Raw genomic sequence first — 14,061 nt, 5'->3', positions numbered from 1 at the left:
AACAATCTCTAATAAAGGATTCCTTTAAATTGATTAAAGTCAGCTTCGTGAAAAACGTAGCATTTCTTTTTCACTCTGGGCCATTAAAAAATTCTGGCGACTAGGTTTGGGAACCTCTGCAAAAAGGGCACAGCTCAACAAAAGCAATTTTCCAGCTTCCTTTGTAAGAACCTAGGTGACTGGGGTAATGAATAGCATTCAACATGAGAAACCCGTGGCTGTTCAAGCAAGGTCACTTAATCCCATGGGGCTCCCCTTTCCTCATCTGTAAAAGATGAGTCGGACTAGATGATTCATCCATTCTTTTCATTCAAAAAAATACGGATATCCATTATGTGCCAGGCACAATGCTCAGCACTATCGTTCTTAACAAATTTATCATTTTATTGTCCTTATCAGTCAACTCCCACTTATTAGATGTGCTATATGCCAGGCAGTGAACTAGGTTAGGGCGCAAAAAGAATAAAATTCAAGACGTGTTAAATCGGGGCAAATGGACACGTGGGGAATGCAAAACGATTAAAATTCAAGATGTGCTAAACAGAAGCTAATGAACATGTGGGTGAAAGGGTGAACACGTTCTTACAGGGTTTGAGGGTGAGGCTTCATAGATGTAACATTTGAGAGGAAGTGCATGCCAGGCAATGCAAGTCTTCGGCAAAGCTAACTGGAACCCAGGCGGCTTTAGGGTGGGGGTGGGGGGGCGGGGGACGCGACTCCGTGTGAAGGAAGTGGGATTTCAAAGACGAGATGCTGTCGGGGCTTTTCGGCAGAGAACGGACAGTAATTCATCAGTTCCACAGCACTGAGGATAGGCGAGGCAAGCCAGGGAAGAGACACTTGCACAGCTTGGGGCAAAAGGTGTCTAGGGCTGGAGCAGTGCGATGGGCAGGACGAGCTGGATTCCAGGCAGTTTGGAGGCAGAGTAATTGCAAGAGGCGCTCGGAACGCGTGCACGAGCTCCACCACGGAGCAGGCTTGTTTTCCCCAGGGGTGCAGCACTCCCTTTTTCCCCTCACCAGCATCGCGGCAGCCACGCCTCCCTGCCCCACCCTCTTTGGGTGCGGAGAGTTATCCGGGCTCGAACTTGGCTCTTCGCGATCCTGCCCTGCCCTGCCCCGCACAGCGGGGTCGGCAAAGGGCACCGCAGAACCCCGTCCTCCCGCCACCGAGAGCCCCAGCAGCCACCCGCCGGAGCTCCGAAGGCACGCACAGGCCTGCGCAGGCGCGCCGGCCTTGGCAGCAGCCGCTTCCGGGTCACGTGGCCCGACTTCCGGCCCAGACCACCCCTCTCGGTAGGGACGCGGCCAATCGGCTTTCTCGGACGGTGCGATCGCCCGCGCCGCCTCCGGTGCCGTTGGCGACGGCCTAGCGGGTTCCCGCGCGTCGTCCAGCCCGCCCCTCCGCTCGCCGCAGCCCCGGCTCCTCCCTCGTCCGGCCCACGGGGCGGGGTCTGTCGGCTCGCCCTCCCCTCGCCGCCTAAGCCTTTCCTCCGCCGGCTGGGTCCCCTCCCCACAGCAACACGGCTTCTCTTCCAGCGCTCGGCGACAGGGGCTTCCCCTCAGCCGCCGCCGGCACCGCCGCCGCCGCCGCCGCCGCCGCCGCCGCCGCCGCCGCCGGCCGAGCTCCGCCGCGCCCGCGGCCTGCGGCCGCCGTAAGTCCCGGGGGGCAAGCGGGGGCGTCGAGGACAGGGAGCCGGGAGGGAGGGTCGGGCGCGCCCTCCGCCGCCCCGCGGGCGCCCCGACGACCCCACCCGGTGCCTGGCCGCCCGGCCCGCCAGTGGCTCGCGGCGCCCGGCAACTCACTTCTCTCGGTGTCCGCGCCCCTCTCCACTCCGCGCCGCGCCGGGGGATGCGGGGGGCCCCGCGGCACCTGTGGTTCGGGAATCACCTCAAGTTTTGCGGGGCATTTTCGGGAGGGGCCCGCGGCCGGGGCGGGGGCGGCGGAGGACCCTTGGCGCCCCCTGCGCGGCGGCGAATGCCATTGTCTGCCCCGCTCCTAGCCTGTCACCTCACGCGGGCTCGGTCAGTGATGGAGCGCGGCCCCGTGGGGCGGTGGGGGGGCGTCGGACGCGGCCGGACCGAGGAACGCTGGCCCTGAGCCGGCTCCGCGGCGGAGCCTATTGTTTTTAATAGCCAATCTCGAGGAATTGAGGTGCCCTGTGATTTGTGGCAAAAATCAAAGCATTAGTTTTTAACCAGAGGGAAGGAATACTTGTGCTTCGCAACCGGGGATCGTCCCGTGTTAGCACATAATTTATTTTAGAGTGTGTTATTCATTCGTCTGTAAAGTGGTGGGGAGGGGATACAGACCGCCTGGAGCTCGTACTCTTTTCGAAAGCAAACCGCCACCCGTCCAGGTCGTCGGGGTCCTGATACAGGGGTCTGTTGTTCTTAAAGTTCTGGTAACGGGTTTGCAGTAAACGTCCAGGTGATGCTTTACTTGCTGTCCCCCTTCGAACGCAGCTGTCCTAACACGACTTGTATGGGAGGCACTTTGATATCAAGAACATCGTTTATTTTGTGCCGCTGCAGGTTTTAAGTGAGGTGTAATACCACTGTTTTAACTTTAATAAAGTTAAATTGCCACATCATAAATTTCTAAATATCTTGTTGACGCCCGTTTGGATTAGTACAAAAAGCGACAATAATTTCTTAGCGAAATTTAGAGCCGGTTTTATTCTAAATTGGCTGTGCAAATTCCCCCACCCCATATTCAAATTTAAGATGGCATGATGCATATTAAGAATCGGGTTGGGATCTTACTTGTAGTAACCCTGTTAAAGGAACTTATAGCAGTTACAAGAAAAAAAGTGTCTGAATTGTACCTTTAAATGAACTTTTGTTAGAAACAATGCATACCTGTTTGCATTTGGGAAGACCAGTTGGATTACAAGCTTTCCTTTAAAATTAAACATGTAAAACTAATTGACGTATTTGAGGTTCCAAATACATATATACAAAATAGTGTAAGTAAAATATACTAGAATTCAACATCCACTCCATCTGTGGATGCATTTTTTAAAAATTGTTTTAAATGAAGTATTTTGCATAATGTCTCTACATGTGTGTGACTCAATTTTGGCATTTTAAAGGTTTATATTTTTTCATATTGTTACATTAACCCACTTCTTTATTGTGTGCCTATTTATATTGGAATTTTTTAAGTGAAGATGAGAAGAGGTACTTAAAAATCAGGCTCTAATTAAGAAAAATGTGCATCTTTGGGGTTTTTTTGTTTAAAATTTTAGATCTTTTGTTTTCCCTAAAATATGTAAGCATAAACTAAAGAGAGCATTCTGAGCATTGAAAACAAGTAATTCAGCCTGGAACTGGAACAGCCTTGGTGAAAAATAGTAGATCTGCTGTTTGTTTCAAATGTATCTAAACCAGTTGGTATCATACAGAGAGTGTGAAATGTATAGCACAGGTAGACAGTTTTCTTAAATTGCAGGTGTTATCTTTTTCCTCAAAATTTTCACTCAGCTCTTTACCTGGGTTTTTTGGGGGGGTTTTTTGTTGTTGTTTTGTTGTTTTGTTTTTTTGCCACAAGCTGCTTACCACACTTAGGTGGAACAGGGTGGGGTGGGGTGGGGTGGGGTGGGGAAATTTGCATCTGGTGGGAAGATCTTTATACAAGAATTTTCCTGCTATTTTAACTGGCATAGCAATACTGATGGCTGCTAATCATTGGTCAGTTACAGGTCGTGGCCCCAAAGCTTCTCTGTGAAATGTGTCATCTTAATCTTTACCGAGTCAAAGTGTTGCATGTAATCTTGGTTCTATTTATCTTAACAGATGCAGTTTATGTTGCTTTTTAGTCGTCAGGGAAAGCTTCGACTGCAAAAATGGTATGTCCCACTATCAGACAAAGAGAAGAAAAAGATTACAAGAGAACTTGTTCAAACCGTTTTAGCACGGAAACCTAAAATGTGCAGCTTTCTTGAGTGGCGTGATCTGAAGATTGTTTACAAAAGGTATAATTTTTATTTATCAGATAGGTAAAATAGTAGGATCAAATGTTCAGTCATGTATAATGTGGTAATAGACTTTTTTTGAGAGATGACATTTATAAATAATTATTAATAAAGATTTACGTGAAAAAGGTTTAAGTTAAAGCTTTATGTCTTTAAAATAACTGCTGTTTTGATTGATTACCCAGTCAAAAAAATAAAATCAGAAGTCGATTTAAAACTAATTATGTGATTAAAGGCATAAATGATTATTCTTTTTTAATAATCTTTTTAGAAAAATGAATTTATTTCTTTACAGGTGAAAATTGGGTTGTATTTTAAATGCTATAATTCTCTGAATTTAGACAAGCCTTTTCCCTCTACCCCCTTCTTGAAAATCTATACAGTAATGACTAATAACTGACATGCCTTTTTTCTGACTTTTAGAATCTTACTTATGAACACCTTGGATACATAGACCATTTTAGTCATATAGAGGTTTTGAACCTTTGTGTATACACAAGATTTCTTTGTTAGCATTTATTCAAAGAACACTTGTTGCTGTCATGGAGGTATAATTAGATCTGATAATTTTGCAAAGAATAGATTTTTAAATTTTTGATGTTGCAAAATGACTCACATTGGCTTTGAACACTAAGCTTTTTAAAAAATGTACATCTTTATTAATATATGCAAGTCTTTTAATACTCTAAAATATATTTCTCAAGATTAGGCTAATCAGGTTAAAAGAAATATAATTACTTTGTTTCTTCTCCATATTCCCTCTTTTACACATAATTTACTGTATGTAAGATGAGTGTTTCTGCATATAAAAAATTGTCTTCTGTAGGGGAAGTGCAGGGAACAAACAGTATGGGCTGCAAGGAGGGTTGAAGAGAAGTCTGGGTTTTATCTCTTTCCTTTATTCCACTCTAGGTGTGGACTGTGTTTTGTGAGGGAGGTGGCAGAGGAGGTAATGGGGATTATAGGACATTAAGAATGTTCTCAATACCATTAACTCCTTTTTCCAGTAGAATAAATTTAGTCATCTTTGGGTGATTTGGGTTTAGTACTTGTTGAGAAAACTCAGCATTTTAGAGCTGAGAGAGGTCTTGGAATAATCTAGTCAGATGATTGTTTTTATAAAGCTTTTTGTCCCAAGGTTAGAACCTTAAATGAAATAAGTGGAAGTGGAGGTGCTGTCATGAAAACAGGACGCATACCTCTGCTCCCTTGGCCTGTATCCTCTGCATAGGAGATGTTTCATGAGCTTTAAAACCGCCACTGTTGATTAAACTTCAATTTTGTAAAAGGAAGAATTTGGGAGAAGTGACTTGCTCAAGGTCATATTCTAGTTAGTGACTGACAAGAGGGCTAGAAACAGGTATTAAGTGGAGAGGGGAAGGTTTTAAACGGGGATGAAAACAGAGCAGATACACATTTCTGAAAGGATCTTTGTAATTGGAGAATGGGGTGGAGCGGGGAGGGGGTTGTGGAGCGCTGAGGTCCGCCTGGAGAGATCCCTTAGAGGAGACCCTGGCATTATAGTGAAGCCCTGAAGGAAGACTGCTGTGGGCTCGGCCAGCGGAATGAGCTGTTACTACAAGGTAAGTTTTACAATACTTGGTCGCCGCTAGAAACAGGGAAGGCAGTGATTCCACATTTCTGGTTCAGCTGATTGTAAATGTGAGGTAGTAGACACGGTGACTGAGATGCCTAGTTTGCTCGGGGTGAACGTGGAAGTCAGGGCAGAAATTAGGCATAAAGTGGTAGATCACCAACATTCAAGGGGCAGGGAGACGGGGAGAGGGTAAGTTATAGGGTCAGTAATGTCAGGGAAGGGGAGAGAGTTTTGAAAATTAAGTCACCAGTGCCAAATGTTGCAAAAACAAAGTGAAGAAAGAATCTATTAGGTTTTACAGTGAGAGTTCATAAAATGCCATTTGTCGGAACATTTTCAGTGAAATAGTAGAAACAACTCTCGAAGAAATGGGGCGAGGTGTGAAGAGGTGGAGACTTTTAAACAGCAAATGTAGATTATTTTGGGAGCTTTGTCAGATGTGAAGAGGTGGTAACCACCCATAGACATAGGAGTGAGGGACAGGGTTTTTAAAAAGGTGTGAGAGACTTAAGCTTATTTCTAGATAGGGGAAGGAGTCCCCCGTGTGGAGGAGGAAAATACCAGCAAGGGAATCAATCCCAGAAATCGAGATTCCTGCAGCTGAAGGCAGTGGCCTGTTAATGCTGAAGGAAAGCAAGCTCTCCCGTGTTCCCGCATACAGCATTCAGCCCACCCATGTTGGGCCAAGCTTTTTTTTTTCTTAAAGGCTAAAGGGTAATCTAACCCGATTCTGATACTTGTATCAAGTGCCTGTAAATAAAAGGTGCCCTTAAAAAAAAAAAAAAAAGCTTTATTGAGATAAAATTCACATGCAGAATTTTTTTTTATTTTAAGGCGGAAGTTAGAATTTTTAATCTGTTTTTCTATGCATCTGCCCCATTTCATACTGAAAACCTCATATATTAAATACATATTTAAGAACGTATTCTTTGTTGATATAAACAGGTGATTTTTTTTTTCTCCTAGTCCAGCTGGAAGAGAAGACCTTTTAAGCAAAAGAATTCTCACTTAGCTTCTGAGAGAAATTCTGAACCAGCCCTGTTGCTGTTCCCATCACCAAGTGATCTCTTTAGGTCTTCCTTCTTCCATTTGTCTCAGCCACATTCTTCTTGCTGATCATTTCTCATAACATTCCCCCTCTTGGGAAGAGGGTTGGGGGAGGTGTGGATAAGAAGAATATAACTGAAAAAATAGATTGAAAAATCTGAGGACTTGAGTTCTGTTTGATTTTCACCCTTAGCTAGTTTTGTGACTTTGAACAAGTCATTTTGTGTGTGTCTTCTCATCTCTGAAATAAATGCTCTTGAAGATCTCTTAAAGACCTAACACTGGGAGTACCTGGATGGCTCGATGGTTGAGCATCTGCCTTCGGCTCAGGTCATGATCTCGGGGTCCTGGAATTGAGTCCAGCGTTGGGCTCCCCCAGGGAGCCTGCTTCTCCCTCTGCCTAGGTCTCTGCCTCTTTCTCTCTCTCTCTGTGTCTCATGAATAAATAAATAAAACCTTAAAAAAAAGGGGGGGGAAGAAAAAGACCTAACACTGTATGCTTTTTTTGATTCCTATTTTATGCAGCATGTTATGGAAGAGGCACTAGATTAAAGTTTTTCAGTGAATTTAAAAATACATATATCTCCAAATTACTAGTTTGAGAATTTGCCACAGTACTGTATTTTCTTTACTAACAAAAGAATTTTTAATGACATACCAGTGGGTATTGAGAATAGTTTAGTTACATTCACGCACAGTCAGCTGACACATAGCTGGCTGCGGAGAAGTCATGTGTTTTGAATATAAGAATAGGCACTTTCAGATGTTCTGAGTGCCAGTAATTAGAGTAAGCCTTAATCCACTCTGCTAAAAATAACCAAACATACCTTTCTTCTTACTAGTCTATTATTACTTTTACTTCAGATTTAAACTTACAAATATATACTAAGAGAACAAAATAAGCCAAAATTGAATATTTAAAAAGCATTTGGTTCTAAAAATAGGGGTATACTTCAGTTCTCTTGATAGTCTTTTACTAAATCAGCATAACAATTTTTCTCTTCCTCTTCAAAACTCTTAAAATATTGCTTATTCAGTTTTAATTTTTGCCAGGTGCAGGATTACTTTATTTAATACAGTTCCTGGCTGTAGTTTTTAATATGAAACTTGGGTTTTGGAGTCAAATTACCGTTACTCAATTAAGCCTGGGTCTCCTATAAATGCAAGTTAATAACAGTATCTTTCTGGAAGAGTTGTTGTGAGGATTAAAATGGTAAAGCCTTGGCTAACATTTAGTGTCTCAGAGTGAGGGCTCTATGAATGTTATTTGTTAACTATTCTGTTTCTTCCAAGCTTTCTATAAACAGGTGCCTTATAATCCTGATAACTGGATGTTTACCTATAACAAAATTTGTTTAATTGATAACTCTTTTTCCTTTCTGAGTGAAAGCAAACATTTAGGTAGTTTTGCAGGATTTTTTTTTGGCATCGCAGGATGATTATTATTATTATTTTTTTAATTTATTTGAGAGAGAGGGAACAAGTAGGAGCAGCAGGAGAAGAAGGTGAAGCAGGCACTTTGCTGAGCAGGGAGCCTGATGTGGGGCTCAGTCAATCCCAGGATCTTGAGATCATGACCTGAGCCGAAGGCAGATGACTGAGCTACCCAGGCACCCCTATGTTGCAGGATTTTAAAAATAATGGTTGATGCTTGGACACATCAGTCCTGGTGATAATTAAATTAATAGTTCTAAATGATTCACACAATTAAGCACCATTGAATAAGTACTGTTTATTTGTAACTCAGGAGGCCGTACTGTGGATGGTGCAAGCATTAGATTAACAGTAGCATTGTAGAAATGCTGACATTCAGAGTAAAAGAAAGTTTACCCTAAACTGTTAATAAATTCCTTCTTTAATTTTATTTTTTTAAAAAAGATTTTATTTATTCATGAGAGACACAGCGAGAGAGAGAGAGAAAGAGAGACAGAGGCAGAGACATAGGCAGAGGGAGAAGCAGGCTCCACGCAGGGAGCCCAATGTGGGACTTGATCCTGGGACTCCAGAATCGTGCCCTGAGCCGAAGACAGACACTTAACTGCTGAGCCACCCAGGAGTTCCCTAAATTCCTTCTTTAAAAAACATTTTTTTAAAATTTATTTGAGAGCACAGAGTGAGAGAGCATGAGCAGGAGGAGGGGCAGGGGGAGAGGGAGAAGCAGGCTTCTTACTAAGCAGGGAGCCCAGATGTGGGGCTCTGGGGCTCTATCCCAGCATCCCTGGATCATGTCCTGAGCAGATGCTTAACTGACTGAGTCACCCAGGCGCCCCTTAATACATTCCTTCTAATGAGATTATTTAAATAGCACTCTGTTCATGTCAGCTAATCAGGTCTGTTTTTTTATCTACCATTTTTATTTAATATCAGTTCCTTTAATCTTTAGTTTTCTTGATTTGGGGACTTGTAATATGTTATTTGTATCAGTTTCCTCAAATTCAGAACTATTTGGTGAACATGGGTTAGGGAGGATGGAGAGTTGGAATATTCCATGGCTTTTTTTTTTTTTTTTTTAAGAGAGAGATTGTTGAATTTGCGTGAGCAGGGTGAGAGTGCTAGGTGATAGGGAGAGTGATAGAATCCCAAGCAGGCTCCATGCTCAGTGTAGAGCCCAGTGTAGGGCTTGATCTCTGAACCCTGGAGATTGTGACCTGAGCCAAAGTGGTTCACTTAGCTGACTGAGCCACCTAGGTGTCCCTCATTGCCTTTTTAAACAGATACACAGGGCAGCCCCGGTGGCGCAGCGGTTTGGCACTGCCTGCAGCCTGGGGTGTGATCCTGGAGACCCAGGATCGAGTCCCACATCGGGCTCCCTGCGTGGAGCCTGCTTCTCCCTCTGCCTGTGTCTCTGTCTCTCTCTCTCTCTGTGTCTATGAATAAATAAATAAAATCTTTAAAAAAAAAAATAAACAGATACACAAAACAGGGTAGGAAGGAGAGGAAGCACTCTAAAGTTGGAGGTGGGGGATCCCTGGATGGCTCAGCGGTTTAGTGCCTGCCTTCGGCCCAGGGCGTGGTCATGGAGTCCTGGGATCGAGTCCCACATCAGGCTCCCTGAATGGAGCCTGCTTCTCTCTCTGCCTGTGTCTCTGCCTCTCTCTTTCTGTGTCTCTCATGAATAAATAAATAAATTCTTTTTTTTTTATATTTTTTTTCAATTTTTATTTATTTATGATAGTCACAGAGAGAGAGAGAGAGAGGCAGAGACACAGGCCGAGGGAGAAGCAGGCTCCATGCACCGGGAGCCCGATGTGGGATTCGATCCCGGGTCTCCAGGATCACGCCCTGGGCCAAAGGCAGGTGCCAAACCGCTGCGCCACCCAGGGATCCCAATAAATAAAATCTTTTTAAAAAATAGGGCAGCCTGGGTGGCTTAGCAGTTTAGCGCCGCCTTCAGCCTGAGGTGTGATCCTGGAGACTGGGATCGAGTCCCACGTCGGGCTTCCTGCGTGGAGCCTGCTTCTCCCTCTGCCTGTGTCTCTGCCTCTCTCTCTCTCTTTCTCTATGTCTCTCGTGAATAAATAAAATCTTTAAAAAAAATCTTTTTAAAAAATAAATAAAATTGGAGGTGGTGCCCTCTTATGTCCTTCATGCTAATAAATGAACACATTCGAAAGCTTTCTCTCTAAGCCTACAGGAGACCTACCATTTTGAATAACTTAATGTATAAGTCAGGTAGAATGGACATGGCAATAAAGTCGAGCTGTGTATGATGAGGGAGTCCCTAAGGTGGAGTGGGAAAAGGTCTGAAGATCAGATTTCTTGTCCTAGACCAACCACTTGGCAGATCCTATACTCTTGGGCCTCGTTTTTTTTTTTTTTCTTTGTTTTGTTTTTGCCTTCCTCTGTAATCAAGGATTATGGTGCTTGCTGTTGGAAAGATCAAATAATTGGTCTTTATTTTTTTTTTTAAGATTTTATTTATTCATGAGAGTCACAGAGAGAGGCAGAGACACAGGCAGAGGGAGAAGCAGGCTCCATGCAGGGAGCCTGATGCGAGACTCTATCCCGGGTCTCCAGGATCACGCCCTGGGCCTAAAGCAGGTGCTAAACCACTGAGCCACCCAGGGATCCCCAATTGGTCTTTATTTTTATTTTTTATTTTTTTTAATTTTTATTTATTTATGATAGTCACAGAGAGAGAGAGACAGAGAGGCAGAGACACAGGCAGAGGGAGAAGCAGGCTCCATGCACCGGGAGCCCGATGTGGGATTCAATCCCGGGTCTCCAGGATCGCGCCCTGGGCCAAAGGCAGGCGCCAAACCGCTGCGCCACCCAGAGATCCCCAATTGGTCTTTATTTGATCAATGTGATGATAGTGGGTTTTTTTAAAAAAAGATTTTATTTATTCATGAGAGACAGAGAAGCAGAGACCTAGGCAGAGAGAGAAGCAGGCTTCCTGCGGGGAGCCCAGTTCAGGACTCGATCCCAGGACCCCAGGAACACAACCTGAGCCAAAGAGAGACACTTAACCCCTGGGCCACCCAGGTGCCCCTATAACATTGATATTAATAGAGCATTCTGTAAATATTAGACATTCTCATACTGAAGAGTAGGAATTCATTGAATTCCAAAACTGAGATTGTGTGTGTATTATTTTCTGTTAATGCTATGAACAGTAATTGCTCATTGTGTTTTCGAAAAATCACTTAAATGCTTGTCAGTGAAAATTACAGTCGAAACAGACTTGTTTAGAATGTTCTGTTTTTTTGGTAGCGTTGGTTTGGTTTTTTCAACAGCCTTTATAACACACTTAAACCATTTGAAAATGCTCTTTTAATTCTCAAAAGACTTGATCATTGTTTGCTGTGCCTCAAGGTTATATGTTAAGTTTTGGCTTCCTTGGGTCAAGTATAATGTAGTCCCATGTGCTAGAATCCTAATTTGGAAAGAGAATATGAGTTTTCCAATTTTATTATTCAAGGGTAAATAACCTAAACTTTCATTTAACAGATAGACCTTGGAAAATTTGACGACAGGTCACAGTTTCCCCTGTTCTCTTTCTCTAACTTCTGTAATAACTTAAAACTGTTCTTATCTTGGAGTTTATTCCACAGTCCTAGAAACCTCGTTTTTAAAAACAGTTCTATGCTGTGGGAAGTCAAGATAGTAGTTACCCTTGGGGGTGGCAGGTTGTGACCTGGAGGGGCTAGGAGAGGGGATTCAGGAGTTCCATAATCTGTTTCTTAGGGTGCTGGTACTTGGGTGGGTTTACTTTGAAAACCAAGGGGTGGCTCAGTAGTTTAGTGCCACCTTCAGCCCAGGGCGGGATCCTGGAGACCTGGGATCGAGTCCCACGTCAGGCTCTCTGCATGGAGCCTGCTTCTCCCTCTGCCGGCGTCTCTGCCTCTTTCTCTCTCTCGTGTCTTTCATGAATAAATAAATAAATAAAATCTTTAAGAAAAGAAAAAAACCAAGAGTATATGACCTGTGTCCTCTGTTTGTATATTACACTTCAACAAAATGTTTCAGGCATTGCCTTCATGTTGATAGTATCTTCAATGAGTCCTTCGGTCGGAAAGTTTATCTTCTTCCCTGTTTACTTGTAGTTTGAATTAGTCACACAGTGCATTTTGTTTTAATTAAGTAAGTGTATTATATTTCATACAATATAGGACAATTATATTTCTTTCATTATATTTAATAATCGGGTCCAGCTATGTTTTAGAATATTCAGAGAAGGGAGTCTGAAAGAAGAGCAAAATGAGTTACTCTTTCTAGATTTCTGGATGGTATGATTGAATGATCCTTTTTTTGTTTTTGTTTTGTTTTTTGTGTTTTTTTTTTTTTTTTTGCTTTGTACTTTTGAAACACTATATGCATTCATTCCTTTTTTTTTCCTTTTTTAAAAATTTTATTTATTTATTTATGAGGGACACACAGAGAGAGGCAGAGACACAGGCAGAGGGAGAAGCAGGCTCCCTGCGGGGAGCCTGATGTGGGACTCCATCCCAGGGCCCTGGGACCATGACCCAAGCCAAAGACAGATGCTCAACCACTGAGCCACCCAGGCGTCCCAACATTCATTCCTTTTGTAATCCAGGAGGGAAATAATCTATACTGTTGTAAAAGGGGAAATAAACTGTATAAGCATGGGATCTTTCACAATAGGGTATGAAAACATATTTAGAAAACATGATTATAGGGTAAAATTTTTTCCACATTTGCTTTGTTACAGATATGCTAGTCTGTATTTTTGCTGTGCTATCGAGGATCAGGACAATGAGCTAATTACCCTGGAAATAATTCATCGTTATGTGGAATTACTTGACAAGTATTTTGGCAGTGTGAGTAGTATTTTGTTTTAGGAAATTGAATGCCATGGTCTTTTTTTTTAATCTTTTCTGTAACAAGTTTATTATTTGATCGTCTTGGGGATTCTGACTGTTTAAAAATAACTGCAGGAGAGGGAAGGGCTGACTGTCTTTTGCTAGCGTGCTCAGTCAGCTGCCAGAATGAATGCTTGATCCCATGGCCCTACTCATTTAATGATGGTTGTGAGAATGAGATTTAAAATAGTGAAACAGGAAGGAGTTCAGCTGCAAAGATTAATATTCTGGAAGTGCTTTGTATGGAATTTAGATTTGGTAAGCAGTTATAATCACATTATCTAAGAAATGTGTATTTAAAAAGATCAGTGTTTATCAATAGAGAATTATTAAGTTGCTCATGTTGGGAGCTTCCAGAATCAGGTCTTACTTTACTTAGCTTGTAGGTATTGTGTTTCCAAGTACTTGAGATTTTACAATTAAGCTGACTAAATTGGTGATGCTTAGTTATTAGCAAGATTGCTGTTTTTAGAAAGAATTAAGATCGATTCACTCTGATCAGATTTTATGCACTACCCAATGATGGGTAAGTATCTTTTGCTTTCTTCAGTTTTTGACATTGTTTTTCTTGCTTTTCAGGTATGTGAACTTGATATCATCTTTAATTTTGAGAAGGCTTATTTTATTTTGGATGAATTTCTTTTGGGAGGGGAAGTTCAGGAAACATCCAAGAAAAATGTCCTTAAAGCAATTGAGCAGGCTGATCTACTGCAGGAGGTAAGCTAATTGGAGTTCTCTTTAGTAGACCTAAGCATGTTCTGGTATTGCTAAGGAAGTCTCAGTTATGTTCTCTCATTCTTAAAGTTTCAGAAATTACTCTGAAGCATGCTTAGCATGTAGTGTCCATGTGCAATATATTGATTGGGGTATATGTTAGTCACATCAACTTAGTTAATCTGTGGATGGATTGTTTGCTTTAGAGATGGTCTGTCATATTGATGGCCCAGTTTTTGGACCCCAAAACACTAGGGTCTAAACCTTTAGAAGACGGACTAAGAAGGGAAAAGATTCATCTAACAGTAATTTGAGAACTCTCCATCCGTTGTTCCGAATTACTGAAGGTAATGCCTTTTTGCATTAGTGTGGATGGATAATCAGTTGACTGTGAGACTATG

At 42.6% G+C, this 14,061-nt stretch overlaps 1 protein-coding gene across 4 annotated transcripts in view; it reads left to right on the top strand.

The window, feature by feature from the left end:
- Window positions 1-1,577: 1,577 nt before the first annotated feature.
- The window catches only part of AP1S2 (adaptor related protein complex 1 subunit sigma 2), a 30,485-nt gene continuing 18,001 nt past the window's right edge, over window positions 1,578-14,061 (top strand). For all 4 annotated transcript variants that reach the window (XR_003132022.3, XM_025437256.3, XM_025437265.3 and 1 more), the window contains exons 1-4: window positions 1,578-1,654; window positions 3,798-3,976; window positions 12,796-12,904; window positions 13,526-13,663. Coding sequence is in view for 3 of the 4 variants with exons in the window: in XM_025437256.3 (XP_025293041.1) it covers window positions 3,798-3,976; window positions 12,796-12,904; window positions 13,526-13,663 (426 nt within the window). In the remaining variant the exon portion in view is untranslated. The remainder of the gene's footprint in view (window positions 1,655-3,797; window positions 3,977-12,795; window positions 12,905-13,525; window positions 13,664-14,061) is intronic.

This window comes from Canis lupus, chromosome X (assembly GCF_003254725.2).
Source record: "Canis lupus dingo isolate Sandy chromosome X, ASM325472v2, whole genome shotgun sequence".
In the NCBI taxonomy this organism is placed as follows: domain Eukaryota; kingdom Metazoa; phylum Chordata; class Mammalia; order Carnivora; family Canidae; genus Canis; species Canis lupus.
This window is presented reverse-complemented; position numbering and strand designations above follow the sequence as displayed.